The sequence below is a fragment of the Neltuma alba genome, unplaced genomic scaffold (genome assembly GCF_004799145.2).
Source record: "Neltuma alba isolate B1F8T4 unplaced genomic scaffold, ASM479914v2 tig00011618_pilon, whole genome shotgun sequence".
NCBI lineage: Eukaryota > Viridiplantae > Streptophyta > Magnoliopsida > Fabales > Fabaceae > Neltuma > Neltuma alba.
In genome coordinates, this window is record NW_021636269.1 from 365,224 (window position 1) to 388,650 (window position 23,427).

Below are 23,427 nucleotides of genomic sequence, written 5' to 3' on the forward strand. Positions count from 1 at the left end.
AAAGAAAATCGAATATAAAATTAATTAGATAAATACTATCTCTGGTCCTATCAAACTACAAACGAGGTCTTATAATTAAGACAGAAGTAGCATCTAGCAATCACCAAACTTGCAAGAACCAATATCAGTAAAATTGAACTAACTAGGAGCAAACTTGCGGGGCGATATCAGTAAAAATCCTTTACAAATCCTAACCATTACCAAATTTCACTCTTGAAATACTACTTTTGGTCTTTAATATAAGAGCTAGTTGACTAATTTGAGTAGATTAAGAAAATTTGTTAAATTAGTTATTTGTAATAAATAGATGTTATTTTTCTTAAAATATCCTTACTAATCAAGTGTATTAACTAGAACTACCATTACTACAAGGATTATCTTAGCAAAAAGTGAAAAAATATAAGAGAAAAAGTAGATTGGGGTCTTATATTTATGACTAAAATAAAAATCAAAAGAACTCCTATGTTTAGAACTGGAGGTAGTACTTTACAAATCCTAACCGCATGAACAGAATAAATGATAAATAATAAAAATGTAACTTGCAGCAATAAATGGGTTGGGATTTGTTGTAGTAGTATTATGAATTGGGTACCTGGGACCAGGAGCAAAAGTTTAATGGGCCAAAAGAGAGTGGCCGGGACACGATGTCTCTGTTTCTCTACGGCTACTCATCTTCTTTCCTGTAATAATTCTTCTTCCATTGTTATTAAGAAATCACTAAATATTACTCAATTATTACTACTATAATTTTTAGAACAATACTTACATCAATTTATTTAGTATAAATAAATATTATATCAAATTCTCCAATTACACAAAAATATTAGCATTTAGTAGCATTTAATTATAATTCTAAATTAAAAAAAAGACAGATGTCCATATGTAATTTGAGAACTTGACATAGTAAATATAAGTAACTTAACCTAAGTTTTTTCTAATTTTTAAATCTTGTAAGTGTAAAATTTAAGAGGTGAGCCTACATGCATGTCATAAATATTTACAGTTCACAATAACTAATAAAATCTCGAATTACTCGCAGGGTAGACTATAGTGCTCCTATAAGGGGGAAAAATGGTATTATGATACACAGGGAGGAATGTCTCCATTTAATTTTCTTTTCACTGATGAGCTAATTCTTAGCAGGTATTGAAATTTATTTGGAATCTAAAATGGTATACTATTCACGGCTCAATAATTTCGGCCAAAAAAAAAATTCATGGTATTATTGTTATAGGTATTAATTATTGTAATAATTATAATTTAGATCGAACATTGAAGTAGGCTAAAATAAAGGGTCAATGCAAAGAATGCATCAGTTATTTTAGCTGAGCCAAACTTGATCCAGAAAAATAGAATCACTCACAACAATTCGTTACAAAATTTACTGCCTATAAAACTCACGCAAATAGCATCTTAGAAACTTGTACTTGTAAAACGGAAACAAAAAAAAAAAATAAGAAAAATTTATACAAGTACAACCGTTAGGGTTTCTCTAAAGGTTGCAATGGGTGTTTCAGGCAAAGCTTGTGTTGTCCTTATTTTATGTTTCGCCACCCTCGCATATTGCGGGGTTTCTGAGAAAATAGTTAATGTGTTGGATTTTGGAGCCAAATCTGATCCCAAGGTCGAAAGCACCGAGGTAACCAAGTTAAAAGTTTAATGATTTTTTTTTTCATGTAATATATCTTTGTAATCTCTTCTCTTTTGTTGGTCTTGTCTTGTTTTTGTTTCAAACGTTCGCACTGGTTGGTTTGCCTGTGTTCATCAGATCGAGTTCGACGAAAGTTTCTTTAATTTTCTGGAAAAAAGTGAAAGCGAATTTCAAATTCCGCTTCCAAAGTGATTATGGCGTGATTTCGTTTTAAATAAATAGTAAATTACGCATACTTTACCAGTAATGGTTAACATAGTTAGTAAGAAGTTTGCTCATCATGTCCCATAAAAATATACAGTTTATGTATGTATGTATATGCAGGCATTCATGCGCGCATGGCAAGCAGCATGCAAGACAAAGGAGCAAACGAGGCTAGTGGTGCCACAAGGGCAGTTCTTGGTGTCCTCCATGTTCTTTGCAGGGCCATGCTTGACCCCTGGCCCTGTCACTATTCAAGTGGATGGCACCATTTTGGCTTCCACTGATCCTTCTGAGTATGTCAACGCCGATTGGCTCATCTTCCAAGACCTCGCCGGCTTTAACCTCGTCGGCGCCGGCACTTTCGATGCCCAGGGCAAGTCCATGTGGCCCTCCACCTTCGATTGTGACTACAAGCCTTTCACTGACTGCGTCAGGCTCCCCAGCGTAAGTTTCTCTCTCTCTCTCTCTCTATATATATATATGTTCTTCACCTTATTAGTTGTTATAGTTTTGGCCCACATATAATAATGACTTCAGGAACGATAGACAAGCCCATAAAATGAACTCACTATTATATTATGGATTAACATATGGAAAAAAATGTGGTCACGTCTTTTTGTGTTTCTCCCTCTTTGATTCACTAAAACTAAGGTTGTCTTTAATTAGGTGAAGCCTTATGCACACAAAGCAAATCTATCTTTGTGATATGTAATTAACCCCACTTCACTATGTTCTGGTTTATGATCGAAGTGACTTTCAACTGAAAGATGAACACAAAAATAGGCTCTTTTTTCAGAGAGGGGGATGTCTGCTACCCCCTCTCTTTTCCAAATGTTTTTTCTTTTTTTTTTTAATCATTAGATTTAACAGAAAATTAGTACTCTTTCGATCCTTAATATAAGACCTAATTGAAGAGTTAATATTAGTTTTATATGTAAGATCCTATTTTACAAGTTTATCAATTTTTTTTCAAATTTACCCTATTGATATTTTTCAAACAATAATTCAGTAGGAGAGAAAGAAAGAATTGAAGAAGATGTTTAAAGTGTTTTTTAAAAAAAATCATATTACTCCTCCGGTCCTTAATACATGACTCAATTGTTGAGTTAGTTTTGGTCTTAAATATAAGACTCATTTTTCATATTTATTGATTTTCTCTAAATTACCCATATGAATACTCTCTCAACCATAATCAAGTAAAAAAAAAGAATGGGGTATTAAGAAAGATGATTATGTTATTTTAGGAAAAACATGTCACATTTCTTATAATTAACTAACTTACCTAACTTTCTTAATCTAATCAAATTAGTTAAATAAGTCTTATATTAATGACAGGAGGAGTAACTAATTTAACTGGTATATATTTTTGAATCTTGTGGGTGCTTTAGTAATGTTTTGAACCATGTGTTGTATGTAGACCTTTCAATTCAACAACGTGAAGGATGGAGTTGTAGAGAACATCACATCAGCGAATGCCATGGGGTTAGATCTATACATAATGAAATCATCAAACCTCACATTTAAGTCAGTGAAACTCATTGCACCTGCTGAGAGCCCAAATAACGAAGCCATTCGTATTGATCAAGGTTGCACCAACGTTGTCATTTCTCAAACCACAATCCGACATGGCAATGATTGTGCTTCTGTCCTCAAACAACCCAACGATGCTTCTTTCACCAAATCCAAATGTACTCCTCCTTGATTACTCTATTATATTGTCCCCTTAATTATTAGGGACTCCTCATCGGTTCATTTTGGAGTAACCAAATTGCTTTGTACATCATTAATTCATCAAGGAAGCTATTTCGTATTATATATATATATATGTTGTCATCCATCTCCTATATATTTTCTTACATTCCAATTAAATATTATAATCATATAAGAATGTCAAGATGTTGATTAAAAGTTTAGAACTAAATATATAATACTACCTCCGATCCTAATACAAGACCCAATTGACTAATTCGAAAAAAATTAAAAAAGTCATTAAATTACTTTAAACCATTTATATTTATCGTGTTTCTCCAAACTAACTTGTCTCACTTATAAATTGACATATAATCTAATGATTTAATTTTAAAAAAATCATATAACATATACTATAATTTAAATAATTTAGTAACTTCTTTAATATCTTTAAATTAGTTAACTAGGTCTTATATCTAAAATAAGAGGTGCTACGTCTCATACAGAAAAGAGATAGGACAAAAAATTATGGCTATTCGATAACAAATAGACATGTACTATAACGCGTGACATCTTGACAGGGGGCCGGGGAATGACAACTAAAGATCGGTAGAACAATTTCACTTCATTTAATTAAGATCAACAAATTGTCAAATTCTAATATTTAAGAGACCTTCAGCCTATCGATGTAGGGATTTCACTCCAGTTTAAATAAGTTTGTAAACTCATATTCCTATATATATTTAATGTAAAAGTATATGTCTAAGGATTCAACGGCGACCTTTTAAAATTTGACACTTGAATGTGAACAATTTGCAACTTATAATTTCGTAACCGTTAGTTTCTCACTCATTTCTCACACAACAAATTTAGATCAGATATAGAAAACTTAAAATATTTTATTGATTTTCTTATTTTATTTTAGAAATGGAACTGTTCCGTTCTGATCAAAACGTTGTAAACAAGATGTGCACCTTAGAATTTATTAGATACATTAAAGATGATCCAGCAGGTCCTCATAGATACATATCCAAGGAGAAAAAATAGCCCTTTTTGTAGTGGAGGGTAATGGAGCCTAAATTCAAGGGATCGATGAAGCTACATTGACAGCATCATTAATTAGAGTAAACAAAAAAAGAAATCCAACATCTTTAATTTCAGTGATTCATAGGCTTCAAGCAAAAAATAGAATCAGAAACAACCTTTTTTTTTTTGGTAGAAAAAATCGCAAATAGCCATTTGAAGGTATAAAAATAAGAGGCAAAGAAAGAGGAATCATTTTCGCACTTTTATCTCTTGCCTCTTAGGAGGCCTTGAATTTGAAGAACAAAACACAGGAAAAAAATTCAGGAAGGAGGCTCAATATGGCCTTTCAAGGAGGGATGGTTCTTTCTGCTGTGAATATAATTCTGATGAGTTTTACAGTGCTGTCATTATCGTTATCGGATTATGGTGTGGAAGCAAGAGCAAGAAAAAGGCCAGTTTCTGGGCCTGATATGTTCATGGGTGAAAATTTAGCCGTTGATAAACTTCTTCCAGGTGAACAAATCATCAACGTCCTGAATTTTAAAGCCAAACCCGATGGCCGCACTGATTGCACTCAGGTATTCAATTAACTAAATCCCATGGCTCTCTTATTTAGTATTTAGTCTGCTTTATCTTATATTACTTCTGGTCGTTAATACAAGAGCTAAGTGATTAATTTGAATAGATTAAGAAAGTCTGTTAAGTTAGTTATTTATAATATATAAGTATTATTTTTCTTAAAATATCTTTGTTAATTACGTGCATTAGCTAGAACTAACATTTGATGAAACTTTTAACATGTGCAACTAATACAGTAACTAATTTTTAAAAAATGGATATATATGAAAGACAAAGTGTATTTGAGTCTTATATTTAAGATCAAATTGGATGTAAAACTAACTCTTATATCAAAAAACGAAGCTAGTATCTTAGAATTAATCTCAGTTATTTCTCGTTTGTTAATCAGATAAATTTAATCCTGTGCATAGGATGATGAGAGATTTGATTTGCATGCATGTTTTATATCCTATATATATTGATCGTGTTGTGTTGTTGTGTGAGTTCGTAGGCATTTATGACGGCATGGAGAACTGTGTGTAACTCGCAACAACAAGCGAGGCTTTATGTTCCGCCGGGGAAATTCTATGTTTCTACCATGTTCTTTGCAGGGCCGTGCAAGCCACCACAAGCCATCACTATCAAAGTTGACGGCACCATTCTGGCTTCCACAGACCCTTCTGAATACGTCAACGGCGAATGGCTCATCTTCTCCGACCTCAGAGGAATCAAGCTCATCGGCGCCGGCACTTTCGACGGCCAGGGTAAAGACATGTGGGCCGCCAACACCAATTGCGAAAACGACCCTTCCCCTGAATGCAAAAGACTCCCCAGTGTAAGTCTCTTAACAGGTTCCTCCTTCTGTCCTCAATATATTAAGACGTAGTTGATGATGATGATGTATTAGTTAGTATTTTCTATGCGTGAGATTATCTTGTTTAGTTTGCTGATTTTTGTGGTGTGTTTTAATTTTGAGGAATGAAGAGCATTCAATTCAACAATGTGACAGATGGACTGATACAAGGAATATCATCAGTGAATGCAATGGGCTTTCACTTCTTCATTACAAATTCAGCCAACATCAGACTACGAAACCTTAGGATCAACGCACCAGGAGATAGCCCTAATACAGATGGCATTCATATGAGCCACTCCATCAACGTCAGAATATCCAAATCTCTCATTCAAACTGGAGATGACTGTATCTCTATGATTCAAGGGGTCGACAATGTGGCCATTAACAAAGTCACATGTGGCCCTGGACATGGTTTTAGGTGCGTACGTAAGACAACTTCTTGTGATCTTAACCTCGTATCAGAATAATTCTGATGTTGTTGAGTGCTGGATTTGACTGGTGTGTATATATATGTAACAGCATTGGAAGCCTTGGGAAATACGTTGATGAGCTCGAAGTGAAGAACATTCGTGTGCTGAATTGCACAATGGTGGGCACAACTAATGGACTGAGAATCAAATCATGGCCAGATAAGTACCCAGGCGCAGCATCACAAATAATCTTCAACGACATTGTTATGAACAACGTTGCAAATCCCATCGTCATTGACCAAGAATACCAGTGCCAACCTGCAAAATGCACCAAGAAGGTCTCAGTCTCACACACACACACACACACACACACACACACACACACACACACACACACACATCATCTTTTCAAATGCATTCGTTTTTAACTTAATTATTACTGTGCAGCCGTCACTGGTGAAATTAAGTGGGATTCAGTATTCGAATATTAGAGGGACAACAACTTCAGAAATTGCAGTGGACTTGCGTTGTAGTCGTCAATATCCATGCGACCATGTTCAGTTAAATAACATAAACCTCAAGACAGTAAAACCACCCCCTCCTACCTCCAGATGTCTCAATGCCAAACCTCTCTATAATGGCCTGCAATCCCCACCACCCTGCTCATAGACTATACAACACAGTGTGTTAGTCTTATAAATGTAATGTAAATACTCAATTATTATTGTTGTTTGGATCGAATCCTAGCTTCTCCCAACTGTTAGATGAAGCCAGTAGTTTGAAATCTATATAATGCAGAGTCTAAAGGAAATCCCATTTCTCTGTTTTTTTTTAAGAGTAGTCCAATAGTGCATAGTCCAAGTCAAAGATTCGGCTCTAGAATTCCTGCAGATTGTACAGTGTGTGATGCTGTGATTTACTAATTTATCTCTTTGTAACGGCTAGTATTCTTTTTTCCTTCTTTCTTTTTTACTTTATAGTTATTTTTCTTTATATTTGCTGCTGGCTGCCTGTTATTGCCTCTTGTATAACAAACTGTGATTATAACAGGAATTGTAAAGTTACTTGTGAGCAATTTATTGAAGAGGTTCAGAGTTCAGAGTTCTGTGAGAGAGAGAGAGAGAGAGAGAGAGAGAGATTTTTGGGAAAATTAATGTCCAATGTATCATATAAATGCCAAACTACTTTCTTTCTCTGGTTTGTTTTTTTGTCAAAAGAAAGGAAAAGGTGTTATTGGCATTGTCAGAACCAACTTTAAATTAGTTGGAAAGCATTTTTAGAATCATACTTCCTAATCCAAAATATAAAATGTTATTAAGATAATTAATATGATTTTTTTTATTTTCACTCCTATTAAATATAGGAGAAAAATAAAAAATAATAAAAATGTAACATTAAAACCAACTTGATCATTTTTATGGGTAAAATAAAAAAGTTTTATCATTTTAAAACATATCTAATGACTAAAATTTTATTTTTTGATATGTAAAAAATTAACTAATTTTAAAAAAAAAAGCTAAAAAAGACCTTAAAATAGAAAAATTACAGATAGAAACCCATTATAACATTATAATTGATAAGTAAATGACAATATTATTTGCGAACGGTATATATTTTTTATTTTTAAAGTTTTTTTTTGTAATTTCTCCTAACTAATTTCATATATCATGTACAGTAGCCAGTAATCTATGAGCATCACAATATCTTCGTTTACGATGGAAGTGGTTTGACAAATTCATTCGTTTCAACTAATCCTGCGTTCTTTCTGCGGACAAATATAAAATTGGCCATCCCATTACAAATAATGTTACATTAATTGTTGCCCTATTTTCACTGGAAAATAAAAAAATAAAACATAGAAATAATTAAAGAGGCCTTCAAAAATACCTTTTTTTCAAATTTTTTTCCTATTATCTAAACTTAGGATGGTTTAAACTTTAAATTCAGATGAGAATAAAGCTCTTTCATTATAGTTTTCTAATTTCACAATCATCTTTAAATTTTAAACATAAGATATCCATTACTAATTTATTATTATTCTTGGTTCTTAATATAAGAGCTTATTTGATTTTTATTTTTATTTTAAATATAAAATCTCAATTTATTTTGTTTTTCATATTTATCTAATTTTTTTAAAGTAATTTTTATAATAATAATAATTCTAACCGATACCTTGATTAATAAAAATATTTTTAAAAAAGACAACATATATTTATTACAAATAAGTAATTTAGCTATTTTTTTAATCTATCCAAATTAGTCAATTAGTTTGTATATTAAGGATCGAAAATAGTATCATTTTTCCTTTTACCCACTCGTGGTTGCTCTCCTTTTCCTTTTTTTTTTTAATTTTCTCCTTTCATATGAATTTTTTGGGCATAATTTTGGGATGTATTTTTTTTTTTAAAAAAATGACAAGGGCAAAAAGAAAAGCAGTGAGAATTATTTATTTATTCTTCTTTTTTTTCATTCCAAAAATTATTTATTTATTCTAAAACCCTTCTTCAGTGAGCATTTGTAGCCCCCATTTCCTCCCTGAAATTCCACGGCTCCCTACTCTGATCTTGCATTGTTGACAATGGCGTTCTTCCATGCGCGACGCGCCTTAGCTTCTTCACTCCTGCGAGCTCTTTCTTCTTCTTCTTCTTCGTCTTCTTTTTCTTCGATGGCTTCTTCTCGCTCTCGCATCGCATTTGCCGTACTCCCCAAACAAACCCCACTGCTTCCGCATTCCCTGAAATTCCCAATCCGTTTCCAAGCGTCGGTGTCTGAATCGGAAGAATCGCCCGCTAACGACAAGTCTGAGGAATCTGAGGACCCTAAGGAACCCAAGGACACCAAGGACTCTGAGAACTCTAGCAAGAAGAGTGCGGCGCCCAAGGACACCATTCTTCTTGAGGGCTGCGACTTGAAGCACTGGCTTATTATCATGGATTTTACGCAATCGCCAAAACCGTCTGAGGAGGAAATGGTAAATACCTATGTCAAAACCCTCGCCGAAGTTGTTGGAAGGTGCGATCGCGTTTTTCATTGCTTTACTTGTTACAACTCAGTTCCTATGGCTCTTTTTCACTCTTTCTCCTGATGAGACTTATTTGGTTGTAGTGAGGAGGAAGCCAAGAAGAAAATATACTCTGTTGCTACTATTCCATATACAGGTTTTGGTGCCGAGATCTCCGAAGAGCTTTCAACAAAAGCTAAAGGTGAGGCTCACTTTGATATTTCATTTGGTATGAAGTTTTTGGTTCCTTTGCGAAATTATCCCATTTGAGTTGTTGTGCGTTTTTGTTTTACTCGTGTTGGGAATGGTAATTAGCTGATTTGATGAATTTTGATGGTCTTACCGTATAATTGTTTGCAATCTCATCATTGGAAGAGATATTAATTTGGGGTTACTGCCTCAGATATCAGCCACTGATGACTTTTGAGCTCTAAATGAGGATTGCAAGCGTTATTGTAAGCGTTTCATTCTACATATACTCATTTTATAAGTTTTCTGCCTTGACAGGGTTACCTGGTGTTCTTTGGGTATTGCCGGATTCATATATGGATATCCGCAACAAAGATTATGGAGGTGTGTGGACGACTTTATCATAGTTTTTTTTTCTTTTTAGATCCCTTTTCTCTTGTTAACTTTGGTTGTCATGGACCATTTTGTGCGGATTTCAGGTGACTTATTTGTTGATGGGAAAGTAATCCCTAGGCCACAGTTTAGATTTCAGAAGCCTGAAAACAAACAACCAAATGAAGGTGAGAATGATAGGTACAAGGGAAGACAACCACGGGGTAGATCACGGGATGAAGGAAACATGGCTACTTTAAGGCACAGCAACAGAAACCAGGGTCGGAGACCATGAACAACTATGACTCAGCTTCAAGTAGTGAAGAGATGGAATAGAATTTGAAGCTTGCTACCATTTACGCATTAAAGCCAACTTTTATGATAGAACAAATTAAGGACCTTAGATCTTTATTTTTCTTCTGATCTTCCTTGGTGAATTGACTAGAGCTGCTTTTGAACTGCGTTTAATGGGGATATTAACTAGCGTTATTGCTAACTATGCATTCCTGATGAACTGTATGCAAAAAATCATTGTGCTCTATCTCATTTATGTTTTGACCTGCGATTTAGATCATTATTCTTGAAACTTCAAACAAATATGTGCATATTATGCCCTTGTTTTTGCGTCTAAAACTGATCCTACTTTCTCATGCGAACTTTTTCTGCAAGATGCTGTGTCATCTGTTAAAAATATGCATAATGTAGAACCTTCTTATACTTCTGAAGCTGCTCCTTTCAAGTTTCAATCCATTGTTGAACTGCACTTGTCTTGATCATTGTTCCAATCCTTCTATCCCTCATCATAATAATGCTTGTGCTTGATGAAATTTTTATGCATAATGCATAGCTCAATCTCCAATTTGTAGCCACAAGCATAGATGTGCGTAAAACCTGGTAAGCTAAGCAGCTAGGCTAGCTCTGACCCGATCAAACATGGCCTGACCTGGCCTGAAAAATGCAAACCGGAAGAGCAAAATGATCATTTCCTAGCCCTGAGGTCCATGCAAACCTGGTAGTTTACTTCGGCATGATGTTATACCACATCATGAGTTTAACTTAACACGTGCAGCATCAGGACTTGGCAATTTATCCCGAATTCCTCTACCTGAGAACCCTAATTTGATTTTAGCAAAAGCAGAAGGAAGGCTTATAGACGTATCAATAGCTTCAGGATACCACAAGCACTGTTACGTTGTTGATTCAGGCTCTAGATTGCAGAGACATGTACGTCACCTGGACGTTCGGCTTAGCCCATTGCTCTGTTGGAAGATCCTAACATGAAATGGCGTCGCTACATTGAGTTTAAATTAATAAGCCATCTTTTAGAGCATTGAGTCCTAGGGCGGTAGCAAATAACAAAAATACTGGCAGCGAATTGTTGGCTTAATGCGATGAGAAATGGCGACGTGGAAGGACACCAAGCGAAGGGGAAAGGATAATGAAGAAGAAAGATTAATAAATCAAACTTGGGGAAACCACTTGGTTTTAACTTTTACTCAATTGGAGAGACGAGGCAAGGGTAATAAGCTCGGAGGATTTTGTTTTTTTGGCCAATAAAGTTGGATGTTATCATTTATTCTTCTTATCTGCCATTCACGTTATTAATTTTGCACTAGATATCCATCAAGAAGGTAATGGACATGTAAATAATAAAAGCGCCGTTAAATTTGACGCTTGCGTTGAATGAAAATATGTTGAACATGCCAAGTGAAAAAATTACTAAAGTTTAATAAATTGTTTTTTCCAAGTAAAGTATAAGTTTAATAATAATAATAATAATAATAATAATAATAATAATAATACTGACTTTCAATTTAATTATAAATATAAAACTTTAATACTACCTCTCGCATTTAATATAAAATCTTATTTGATTTTTATTTTAGTCTTAAATAAGATCGTAATCTATTTTGTCTCTTATATTTATACATTTCTTTCCAATGTAGTCTTTTTTAACAATAATAGTTCTAGTTAATAAACTTGATTAGCAAATATATTTTAGAAAAGATAACACATATTTATTACAAATAAGTAACTTAACTCTTTTTTTTAATCTCTTCAAATTAGTCAACTAACTCTTATAATTAGGATCAGAGGTAGTATATTTTATTTTTCACATTTATCTATTTTTTTAATATAGTTTTTATAATAGTTAAACATGTTAAATGTTTCATCAAATAGTAATTTAAGGTAATACACATGATTAGCAAAGTTCTTTTAAGAAAGATATTTATCATAAATAATTAACTTAACAAATTTTTTAATCTACTTAAATTAATTAATTAATTCTTATATTAAGAATTACGTTTAAAAACTTAAAAACACAAGTAAAGGTGGATATTTGTGGCTTTGGGCAGATAAATTGGATCAACCGTGGCCGTGAGCCTCGGACCTTAATCACCGGCCTTCGATTCCCAGATAATTTCATCAAGAAGCTTCTCTGACATCGGCTTCCATTGCACCTCTGTTGTTTCTCTCCCTCCGTCAAGAGTAAGACGTGTGAATCTCGCTCTGTTTGGATCCTCCATCGTTGCGGATCCTTTCTTTTTCCATTTCTGATCAGCTTTTGGCTTTTTCACATCCTCCACCTTGAATTCAGGGATGAATTCGAATTATGGTAAACCCAATCAAACGAGCGCTTCCTCTGCCTCAGTCAAAAACTTGAATTTCGACTTCGATCTCGGGATCGGATCCAATCGACCCAAATCTCTGAACGATCAGAAAAACCAGAAATCGACCCATACATTTTCTACTTCTTCTTCTTCGTCTTCATATTCATCCGCGCAGCCCAGACCCTCGTGGCAACCCAACAAGCCATCATGGACTCACCAGCCTGTACCAAATCTGGCAAATCAGTCTGGATTGCCTGGTGGCCCCACTTCCATGGTGGGGGATATCTCTGGTAAGAGTTGGGGATCTACACAACCGTCGGGTTCTAGTTCGACCATCGGAATTGTTGATAAAAACCCTAATCTCTTTGGAGATTTGGTGAGCTCTGCAATCGGACAGAGTTCTAAGAGTAGCAATAATACTCCCATAAAATCGATTCCTGCCTCTAAGGCATCAGGTACTACAACGAACAAAAGCTCCTTTTCGATGGGAAATATGGCGGATGCTTTGCCTAAAACCAGTAACACGACGGCAAGTAGTGGAAGTTGGGGATCTTCCGGGTACAATAATACTAGCATGGGCACTAATAAGAGCCCAAATCTTGGTGGTCCTTCAATGCGAAATATGAATAGTGGTAGTTCAGCTGGAAGTGGAATGAATGTTAATAGAGATCCATTCAGCTCTTTGGCTGGATTTGGATCAAAACCATCTGGTAGTCTTAATTCAGCTGGAATGGCCACAAAAAATAATAAAGCCGAGGATGATGGTTTTGGAGACTTCCAGAATGCCTCCAAACCAGGCCCTACCGCATTCCCATCAAGTAGTTCTGCTGCAGAGAATTTCAGTTTTCCAGGATCTACCAATTTGAATCAGAGCCCTGTGCAGACATCTGCTGGTGGTGACCCTATAGACATCTTATTCTCATCTTCCTCAGCTACGGCTGGAAGTGCTACTGCGACTTCGGAAGCATTTGCAGGAAATTCATCTTCTGAAATTGATGACTGGGGTTTGGATTCTGAATTTGGTGGAGGAGGACATGATGTGGGTGGTACAACCACTGAGCTTGAAGGGCTTCCACCTCCCCCTGCTGGGCTATCGGGTTCTACAGCAAAAGGTAAAGGGATGGACAATTACAAGCAAGGTCAGTTTGCAGACGCTATTAAGTGGTTATCTTGGGCCATCATCCTTCTTGAGAAAACGGAGGATAATGCTGGTATGGCAGAGGTGTTGTCATGCAGAGCCTCATGTTACAAAGAAGTTGGAGAGTATAAAAAAGCAGTGGCCGATTGTACAAAGGTATACTTTGATATCTTAACGATTTGAATGTTGAAACAGTTACTTTTTTTTTTTTTTTTTGGGTTTAAATTCAAACCATAGATGATGAGGTTAGTGCATATTAGAGATTGAACATAATTGTCATAGTTGTTGAGACTGCATTAATTGTTGGACAAATTAAACTAGATGCCTCTGTCTTGGGCCAAACTACTAGAGTGTTTTAAGCTTTTAGTTAATTATATTGATAAGGGCTTAAAACTAGAGAAAGAAAACGAAAACAAGGTGACATATTCTAAACTATCATACCTTAATTGAATGTACTTGTAAACATTTTGTTTGAAGCTCTTGGTAGCATGCGTGTTTAGTTCTTGAATTTAATAGGGATGGCTAATGCATAAATTCTACTGTATTGTGATTGTCCTTTTGAGATGGATGGATTGAATTACGTCATGATCCTTATCATATTTGTTTGGAGGGTGAGTTGTTTGCTTTGCGTTATGCTGTACAGGTACTAGAAAATGATGACACAAATGTATCTATATTGGTGCAACGTGCTCTCTTGTATGAGAGCATGGAAAAGTACAAGCTTGGTGCGGAAGACCTGAGGAGTGTTCTGAAGATTGATCCTGGTAATAGGGTTGCAAGAAGTACCATTCATCGGCTTACAAAGCTGGCTGACTAGAATCATTTTATTTTAGGCTACTCCATTTTTTTTTTTTTCAATTTCTATATATATAGTCACATCTTTTCACCCCTTAGCCATGATTTTTGGGGTTGATAGTAAAGTTTATCTCTCAGTGAACGGATTGTATTTATGATTGTCGCCCATCATATTATTTTTGTGTGTGGAATCTCATTTAACTTGAATTTAATACTTAGTAAATCAAACTTTTTTTTACATTTGTAATGACATATTCTTTTCCTCGTCATGCTCTTTGATATGTATTTTTAATTGTCTTTTTAAGACTATGTAGATAGAAAATTAATGAATTCCTTTTCCAGAGTGCACTTGAGCATGTTATTTGGTTTCACCTTGACTTGCTTCTCATATCTGGCATGCATCTCTGTATGTTTATGTCAATCGTTATTATGTATTTATTTCTCAATATAATATGTGACCCCATGGCTCAAGTCAAGTCATAACATTAAGGGTGTTTTTCCTGCCAACACATTAGGGGGTTTGATTTTATGTTTCTTTGGCATGCATCCCCGAATGTTTAATTCATATGCAATGTAATTTTCAAATCAGGGTGGAACAGGAGTTATTTGCAATTAGTGTGCCCACCGTGTTTAACAAATGTGCCCTGGATATTTTATTCTATTTATTACATTTCTATGAGAATTTTTTCTTGGGATTTATATGCTTTTTTATTGCCAGTTTCCACAGTTGCAGGATATCAAAATCTGTTCGTGTGTCCACCGTCATTTCTTTTTGCTTAGTCTTAAACAATTAGTTATATTAAAAAATTAAGCTAAGCATTCTTATTTATACGAAAGGAAAATTTTGAGAGTATTTTTTAATATAATTTTTTTTCATGCTTTTTTGAATATATAATTCCCAACCTCATCCTCATAATAATTTATTGTCGGCCCTTTCCCTAGCTTATTAATATCCTGGCTGGTCAAAGAAAAATTAATATCCTGGGCCTCTTCAATAAGATGCCTAAAGGCTTTTCCCCGGTCCAATAACGTATGTGGGTTTGCATAAAGCCCATAATAGCTTGTTAAAATCCATACCCAGCCACCATCATCAAAGCACTAACCTGCGTCCTTTTAGAATTCATTTTTAATTTTTTAATTTTCGCTTTCTTTTTTGAACTTAACGTTAATCTTCTTTTTTTTAGTATTCACCATTTTTTTGGACAGTTGAGCCTGTTATTTTTCCAAAGCTGAAAAGATTTTTCCCCAAAAAAACTGCATTTAACAAAGAAAACAAGAAGTAACAAAAAAAATATAAAATAAAATGTTAAAATTTTTTCTTGGGGTGCTTAAATTATTCAATTATTATTATTTATTAAATATATTGAATTTTTTGGCCAAATTAAATACATATAATAAATCTTTCGGCTAAAAAAAAAACTAAATATGGATTAAAATCCAGACAATGGCTTGATTTTATTTTTGATTGAGGATATTTTGCTAAATTTTGATTACAAACCCCACAATTTCATGGTCCCCGATTACTGGCTTACCAGGCTTTTCGACCTCCATCGTGATATACAGTTTCTAAGACTTTTTTGTTTGTTCTAGAAAATATATGGCGATCAGCTTTGAAGATAAGATTCTGTTTGTTACCTCATATTAGATAAACCTTGTTCCCATTTTTGGCCAACTTGAAGCAGTGACCTGTAAGAATAATAACAAAAATGACAATAGTGACAAGAAGCCGGAGAAGAAAAGCGGAGGTGGAAAGACTCGCAAGAACATTTACGGAGGAATCCAACAAAGGCCGTGAGGCAAGCGGGCCGCCGAGATAAGGGACGCACACAAGGGCGTTCGAGTTTGGCTCGGCATCTTCAACACCGTCGAAGAAGTCGCCAGAGCTTACGACCAAGCCGCCAACCGCATCCGCTGTGACAAAGCCAAGCTCAGCTTTCTGCCAGCTCCTCTGGCTCTAGTCCCCCTGGAACCGCCTCAAAAGAAGCAGTGCCTCCTCCCCGGCCAAAACGACGCTGTTCAGCTAAACCAACAAATCTCAAGCTTCGAATCCTTCTTCGATCGTGATGACAACAAGAACAACAATCTTAAACCACAATGACGCCGTTCAGCTCAACCAACAAATCTCAATCCTTCTTTTCGGTCTGGACGACAACAAGAACGACAACAAATCTGAAACCAAAACGTGCCGTTCAGCTTGACCAACATATTAACAACAATTGTATTGGATGTCAAATAATTAAATATAAAAATATTCTAGTCATTGAGTTAAATGTTAGGTCCAACTTGAGTATAGCATGAACAATATTATATACACTACTTTGAAAGAAAATGAAAAGGAAATCGTGTGTATTTGTGTATATATATTAATTATTTAACTTTTGGATTGAAAAGTAAATACTGTTAAAAGAAAAGTTCTTAAAAGTAATCCGTTGACTTCTGTATCTTAATTAAACAGGTTAAAAATGAGCAAAGCATTATATTCCAATTCTAATCGAAGTAATAAATTATCTTTTCTCGTAGTGTTGCGTGCAATTATAGAAAAAAAATAAAGTGTGTGCATGTATTAAAAAAAGAAGAAAAAAATTGGAGGGAATGACCCAAAAAAATTAATATTTATTTTAAAGGATCCTAAAAACTCCAATTATTTAAAAAGACAAAATATTAAGATAAAAATATAAAAGTACCAGGCTAGCCCTAACTGAGCTCCTACAGTTTTTCTTGCCACCACAACTGAAATATTTCGTGGTTAGTGGCAAACGATTCCCCTCCCTCTTTCTCTGTGCATATTTGTGCCCACCTTCTATCAGTAAAAAACAAAAACAAAACGTAACGCACAGTATGTGGATGTCTAGTTATTAACTTTAGAATACAAATCTACTTGCGCAGTACTAAGATTAGCAAATAAATCAGATAACACCTAAACGTCCTGGTGAAACACACATGGTATCTTGTGGGAAGACATTGATGAAAAGGATGGAACTGATTTATTGACTTAACAAGCAACATCAAAACCAGCTCTAACTTCTTGAAGCAGTCCTGATTTTGATACAATTTGGAGTCTTATAAAAAAAACAGAAGAAGACTGAAAAGAACGCTCAATAAAATCATTAAACGAGACCTCCTAGTTAATAATATATCTAAGGAATTGGTTGGTAATAGAGCACGATAATGTCGTGCAATCCATGCAACTGACCTTCATTTTCAAAATCTCACAAACCAATCAACTCTCTCTGATAGTTTCTCCGTTGTAGACAAACCTGCCAGCAAAAGACGATCAAACTTGAAAAGCCATCTTTCTGCATCTGAAGATGGCAACTACATGGAGGAAGGCGGAGGAAAGAATGTAGGCTGAAGGGCAATTCCGTGTTTTTAATTTTATATTTTAATATTTGGTCCATTTAAATAATTATAATTTTTGAGATCCTTACTAATAAAGATTATTAAATTTTTTTCGATACAACAAAGTTTACGGATAAATATTCGAAAGTTAATTTTTTCACACTTAAGGGCATTAATGACATTTCATTTCTTATCTACATGGCTAAAACTTTTCTGGATACTGAAATAAAATAGTTTTAAAATGATTTAAATTATTAAAAATTAAAGAGATAATAAAAATAGAGAAATGAACTTATCATTCTTGAAAAATTATAAATTTGTAGTCCAAAATTTATAAATAAATTATTATATTTTGATCAAAAACTTTGTCATCACAAACATTTAAATTAAAATTTTAGAAAATTAGATGAAATCCGTAAGGCTTTGCGGCAATGATGAATCTTCAAATTTTAAAAATATGAAATTAAACCTACTTGAAATTTTGAATGGGAAAACTCATTTACGCAAATAATAATTGTTATCCCCTTTTTGAGTTTAACCAGACATTGCTATCAGCTAATATCTTATTTCATTAAGGAAACATGGCATCATTTGAGTGACAATAATTTTTTTCCTTTCAAAATTTTATATTTATATAGACAATTTTTTGAAATTTTAGAATATATAAATAACGACCTTTTAAGTTATTAAGAATAACATCGTCATATATGAAATTATATTTATAAAACAGTATAATAATTTAAAATAATAAATATCAGTTGTTTGTATTTAGAAAAGGTTGGGGAAAACTAATTTCCAGTATAAAAATTAGTCATTTATTCCTTTAATTTTGAATCAATCACAACCTTGTTCTTGAAATTTAACTCATTCAATTTTTATCTGTTTAATTCATTAGTCATTATAATTTCAAGAAGTATGTATTCCTTCATGATCAAAGTTATAATCGAGTCATTAAAATATGAGAATAATGTTTAAATTTTGAGCAATTGAATTGCACCCGGGTTAAATTTCAAGAGTGAACTTATTTTCCAGCCAAAAATATATAAATAAATTATTAATTATTTTGAAAAATAAATCACTACACTTATATTCAATTAATCAATTTGAAAAATGGCAAGGGACAGGAAACAGGGTAGGGTAAAATGGTAATTAACGTGAATTCGAGGGGTGAGAAGCTGAAGGGGTCATTCCAAACGAAACCAGCCCCCTAGTGCGATGCTTTCCACGTGTCCTCCGCCTTTTCTCCCTTCTTTTCTGGGCCGTTTAACTACCATCCACCCTTTTTCCGGGCCTTTCCTTCTCCTTTTTTATTTCGAAAATATACGTGCACTTAAAAAAAACACATAATTAAAAAAAGCTATTAAATAATTTAAATTATAAAAGAAATTATCACAGTACATTATTCACCTATTATTATCTGCATTTCCATTAATAAAAGAAAAAATATTTGTTCGAGTTGGGAACCATACAACTATATATGTAACATAGATTTGCCCTGCTTTTAGTATAGTGGCATGATAATTTGTAAAAATATTTGTATGCACTATTTAAACGTCAAATTTTGCCATAATTTTATTGAGTTTTTAGAATCAAAATCTAATTTTTCAGTTATATTTGTATAAAGCCATTCAATATTTAAAATATGTACTTCAAGGTGGAATGAAAAAAGACTACAATAAATTAATCAAGAAAAAAGACTCCAATAACTGTTAACCTCTCTCAATGGTATCGGTTAAGCCAGCATTGCTCGAGCTTCATGCTTGTTGCCTTATTGGTTAATTTAAAATAATTAATATTTTGGTTCTTAGTATAAGATATAATAAGTTAATTTGAGAAAATTAAAAAAATTTACTAAATTATTTAATTACAGCATATATTACATGATCTCTCTTAAATACTTATGTGAATTATTAAATAAGGAATTTACTAATATAAACAGTTTTAAATAATTCAATAAATTTTTTAGTTTTCTTAAATTAATCAACTGAATCTTATATTAAGGTCCTGTAATATATACTGAGATATTTTCTAAACAGACCAAGAGATAGTGCTCTCAATTGAAGGGACTTTAACAGCTTAAAACACGAGATCTTGCGTTTGAATTAAAATTTATGTAAACGTAGAAAATGTTTGTAGAAAAACTATTCCTAATTGAACCAAGTAACACTTGGATCTGAGAGGAAAAAATATTTTTAAAACGGAGATATTACTCCCATTCTTCTCCTTGACACGTCCCTCTAATCCTGCGATCTCCGCCGTCACGTCCAACTGGCTCATCGACCGTCCGATGATCAGTTCTCAATGTCCCTCCTGTGGGCCCCACGGTGTCGTGTTTGTGATGCCCTCGCTTTCTCTCTCCTATAAATCTACGCCCTTTTACGCTTTTCTTCCTCACTCCCGTTTCCTTCTGCTTTTTCCCTCCGCGTCGTTTCTTGTTTTCTTGCTTTGATGTGCTCCTCTCTGAAAAACTGAGAATCTGGAAGTATGTGTGGAGGCGCTATCATCTCCGATTTCCTCCCTCAGAAACTTGGTCGGAAATCGACCGCCAACGACTTCTGGTCTGACCTGGAAACTGTCGCTGACCTCTTTGGACTCGATCCTACCGCTGCTCTTCCTTCCAAACACAGTCTGAAGCCTGAAGCTTCCCTTCATGATCAGAAACTCCCTCTGATTCCAACTACCCCAGGTAATTATTCTTATTTCTTCCAAAACTATTATTACTTCAGATTCTATCTCAATATTGTAAGCTTTTTTCTCTCAAAGAATTCCGTATTTGTGTTTTGAGTGGTATGGTGCTCCATTTTTGGTTTTGAGTGGAGGTAATTCCAGGCTATTGAGTTTATAGATATGAGTGAAACAAGGATCTGTTTTTATTAAGCGTATAGTCGATTTCTCTATGAAAACCTTTTTTTTCCCCCCCAGTGTATATGATTTTATGCGTAACCTTACTTTTTCTCAATCTGGGTTTAAAACCTGAGATTTCTGCTGGGTATTTCAATAATTTTCTTTCGGTTGGTGGTTGATATTCATGAGTGTCTCTTTATATTTTGTGTGAATCTAGAGAGAGAGAATGGCTCGCTTCCTTTTTCTCTCTCTAAAGTAAATAAAACTGACAAAATAAGAAAAAAAAATGTGGAGTCTCTCAACAGAAACGGAGAGCTCAGTTATATTCCAGGGTTTGATGATAGGATCGACTACCAAGAGACGTCCGTTTTTTTTTTTTTTGTTTCTTGTTGGCCTCTCTTATTCACGTTGAACCTGTTCATTGAAAAGAAAACCATTTGAAAAAAAAAGAGGGTAGATATCTCTTTTGAAAATTTAAGCGAAGAATCTGCACTTGATGTGCCGCAATCACCTCATAGTATCGATAATAATTATGATATATGAAATCCCACTGCATGTACAGTCTCTGAGACTCTTTTGGTGCCAGAAAATATATAGCCATCAGCTTTAAAGATAAGATTTTGTTTGTTACCTCATATTAGATAAAGCTTTTTTCCCATTTTTGGCCAACTTGAAGCAGTGACATGTGAGAATAGTAACAAAAGTGACAATAAAAACAAGAAGCCTGAGAAGAAAAGCGGAGGCGGAAGGACTCGCAAGAACATCTACAGAGGAATCCGGCAAAGGCCGTGGGGCAAGTGGGCCGCCGAGATAAGGGACCCACACAAGGGCGTCCGTGTCTGGCTTGGTACCTTCAACACCGCCGAAGAAGCCGCCAGAGCTTACGACAAAGCAGCCAAGCGCATCCGCGGGGACAAAGCCAAGCTCAACTTCCCGCCAGCTCCTCCTCCTCCTTTGTCTCCGACTCCGACTCCGGGTCCGGCTCCCCTGGAACCGCCCCAGAAGAAGCAGTGCCTCTTCCCCGTCCAAAACGACGCCGTTCAGCTCAGCCAACAAATCTCAACCCTCGAATCCTTCCTCGGTCTGGACGAAATCAACAACAACAAGAACAACACCGCTGATGTTTCGCAGCCGATGGGAGCAGGCGGTGGCATGCTGTCTGAGTGGGACCCCATGGACGATAACTGGATGCTGAACGACGTCGTTATGCACTACCTGCATCATAACGTTCACTTCTAGAAGAAATCTTGATATGGATCAGTGACGATATGACGATATATGTATGTATGTTTGTGTAGAAGTACGTCGTTTAGTTTATGCTTGTGGCTTCATCGTCGGCGAACTCATATTGTAAGTAATCAAATGCTTGGTGTACTGTGTTGAACAGGGCGTGTGGAAGATTGCATGTTTGTTTTTTGTTTATTAATATATATTATGAACTATAATATTCTCCAGGCGTACGAACAAAATATATAAGGTTGTTGTGTCGAATATATAAATATATATATATAAATAAAAAAGGTGGTTGTCGTATGTGAAACTAGATGTTTGTGAGGTGCATGCACGAGATCTAATGGGGAAGATTGCTAGTTTAAATAAAGGCTACTTGTTCAGAAGTGATTGAATATTTTAATGAGAGTATATAATATTATTAAAATAAGGTTAGTGTACGTGAGAGTGCAATTATGTGTATGTACATGGTGAACAAGCAACTAGATAATAAATAATATTATTTAATTAATTAAAAATGTAAGCACAGAAAATGATGGTAATTTCGTTGCAGTTCGCGTAACATATGTTGTATATGCTTTTCGATCCACACACACGAGATGCACTGCGCAATTTATCGTCCCTTAATTAATGAATAGGAATCATTTCCCCTTAAGCTATATCTTCGCTTTATCGCTTTATTGAGGATCCAATATATATACACTCAAGCACGCACATGTAAACATTGAGAATTAATCGGTCACGCGTGTACATGGGCATGCATAGTTAGGTTTTCATTCAAAGTTAATTAATAGTATCTCCGGTCTTAAATATGAGAGCTAATTAACTAATTTAAATAGATTAAAAAAATAAATTTAGTTAGTTATTTGTAATAAATATGTATTATCTTTTCCAAAATATCTTTACTAATCAAGTGTCTTGGCTAGAACTACTATTATTAGAATGACTACTTTAAAAAAAAATACATAAATATGAGAGACAAAGTGGATTAAGGTCTTATATTTATGATCAAAATAAAAGTTAAATGATATCTTATGTTAAGAATAGGAGGTAATACAATCTTATCTCATGAGTCGCACATTAAGAAGGTTATCTTGAAAGAGAGATATCGTAAGACTTTAAACTCTCCAACCTTAACGGCCAGCTCTTGAGGTGTGATTCTCTTGTTGAAGTGCTATAATAAATATATTTGACAAAAACGTTATCTTATTTTAAAAAACTTGTGCTGGTTATTCACGTCTCAATACTAAACACATAATTGCCGTGCTACCTCCAGTCATTAATATAAGAGTTACTTGATTAATTTAAGTAGATTAAAAAAACTAGTTAAGTTAGTTATTTGTAACAAATAGGTATTGTCTTTTTTAAAATATCCTTACTAATCAGGTTTATTGATTAGAATTATCATTATTATGAAGACAGAGTATATTGGAATCTTATATTTAAAGTCAAAATAAAAATCAAAGAAATATTCATGTTAAGGATCGGAGGTAGTGTATTAATTTCTTTGACG

At 34.4% G+C, this 23,427-nt stretch overlaps 5 protein-coding genes across 6 annotated transcripts; all 5 read left to right on the top strand.

Annotated features, from left to right (window-relative positions):
• Nucleotides 1–1,093: 1,093 nt before the first annotated feature.
• On the top strand, nt 1,094–10,573 carry LOC114715919 (multiple organellar RNA editing factor 3, mitochondrial-like). The gene is made up of 6 exons (XM_028900829.1): nt 1,094–1,098; nt 6,862–6,865; nt 8,942–9,406; nt 9,500–9,597; nt 9,903–9,968; nt 10,064–10,573. The coding sequence occupies exons 3-6, from the start codon at nt 8,973–8,975 to the stop codon at nt 10,249–10,251; spliced, it is 786 nt and encodes a 261-aa protein (XP_028756662.1). The 5' UTR covers nt 1,094–1,098; nt 6,862–6,865; nt 8,942–8,972; the 3' UTR covers nt 10,252–10,573.
• Nucleotides 1,505–3,557, top strand: LOC114715913 (exopolygalacturonase clone GBGE184-like). Its single transcript, XM_028900825.1, has 3 exons — nt 1,505–1,639; nt 1,976–2,299; nt 3,273–3,557. Exons 1-3 carry the CDS (start codon nt 1,505–1,507, stop codon nt 3,555–3,557), a joined length of 744 nt encoding a protein of 247 aa, XP_028756658.1.
• LOC114715914 (exopolygalacturonase-like) lies at nt 4,909–7,063 on the top strand. The gene is made up of 5 exons (XM_028900826.1): nt 4,909–5,148; nt 5,640–5,963; nt 6,113–6,402; nt 6,504–6,732; nt 6,842–7,063. The coding sequence occupies exons 1-5, from the start codon at nt 4,909–4,911 to the stop codon at nt 7,061–7,063; spliced, it is 1,305 nt and encodes a 434-aa protein (XP_028756659.1).
• A 1,772-nt stretch (nt 10,574–12,345) lies between the features above and the next one.
• On the top strand, nt 12,346–14,857 carry LOC114715922 (aggrecan core protein). Its single transcript, XM_028900834.1, has 2 exons — nt 12,346–13,862; nt 14,350–14,857. Exons 1-2 carry the CDS (start codon nt 12,558–12,560, stop codon nt 14,521–14,523), a joined length of 1,479 nt encoding a protein of 492 aa, XP_028756667.1. The 5' UTR covers nt 12,346–12,557; the 3' UTR covers nt 14,524–14,857.
• Nucleotides 14,858–20,225: 5,368 nt separating this feature from the next.
• LOC114715863 (ethylene-responsive transcription factor RAP2-3-like) lies at nt 20,226–22,153 on the top strand. 2 transcript variants are annotated; one of them, XM_028900766.1, is made up of 2 exons: nt 20,226–20,526; nt 21,361–22,153. In XM_028900766.1, exons 1-2 carry the CDS (start codon nt 20,325–20,327, stop codon nt 21,921–21,923), a joined length of 765 nt encoding a protein of 254 aa, XP_028756599.1. In that variant the 5' UTR covers nt 20,226–20,324; the 3' UTR covers nt 21,924–22,153. The 2 variants fall into 2 exon arrangements, with proteins under 2 accessions (XP_028756599.1, XP_028756600.1); XM_028900767.1 differs by having other exon boundaries at nt 21,364–22,153.
• The last annotated feature ends 1,274 nt before the right edge of the window (nt 22,154–23,427 follow it).

Coding starts and splice junctions, on each gene's coding strand:
- LOC114715913 (XM_028900825.1), top strand. CDS start 1,505: ATGGGTGTTTCAGGCAAAGCTTGTGTTGTCCTTATTTTATGTTTCGCC. Junction 1,640..1,975: donor CCAAGGTCGAAAGCACCGAG/GTAACCAAGTTA, acceptor ATGTATATGCAG/GCATTCATGCGCGCATGGCA. Junction 2,300..3,272: donor ACTGCGTCAGGCTCCCCAGC/GTAAGTTTCTCT, acceptor TGTTGTATGTAG/ACCTTTCAATTCAACAACGT.
- LOC114715919 (XM_028900829.1), top strand. CDS start 8,973: ATGGCGTTCTTCCATGCGCGACGCGCCTTAGCTTCTTCACTCCTGCGA. Junction 9,407..9,499: donor CTCGCCGAAGTTGTTGGAAG/GTGCGATCGCGT, acceptor ATTTGGTTGTAG/TGAGGAGGAAGCCAAGAAGA. Junction 9,598..9,902: donor GCTTTCAACAAAAGCTAAAG/GTGAGGCTCACT, acceptor CTGCCTTGACAG/GGTTACCTGGTGTTCTTTGG.
- LOC114715863 (XM_028900766.1), top strand. CDS start 20,325: ATGTGTGGAGGCGCTATCATCTCCGATTTCCTCCCTCAGAAACTTGGT. Junction 20,527..21,360: donor TCTGATTCCAACTACCCCAG/GTAATTATTCTT, acceptor GCCAACTTGAAG/CAGTGACATGTGAGAATAGT.
- LOC114715914 (XM_028900826.1), top strand. CDS start 4,909: ATGGCCTTTCAAGGAGGGATGGTTCTTTCTGCTGTGAATATAATTCTG. Junction 5,964..6,112: donor AATGCAAAAGACTCCCCAGT/GTAAGTCTCTTA, acceptor TGAGGAATGAAG/AGCATTCAATTCAACAATGT. Junction 6,403..6,503: donor GGCCCTGGACATGGTTTTAG/GTGCGTACGTAA, acceptor TATATGTAACAG/CATTGGAAGCCTTGGGAAAT.
- LOC114715922 (XM_028900834.1), top strand. CDS start 12,558: ATGAATTCGAATTATGGTAAACCCAATCAAACGAGCGCTTCCTCTGCC. Junction 13,863..14,349: donor CAGTGGCCGATTGTACAAAG/GTATACTTTGAT, acceptor TATGCTGTACAG/GTACTAGAAAATGATGACAC.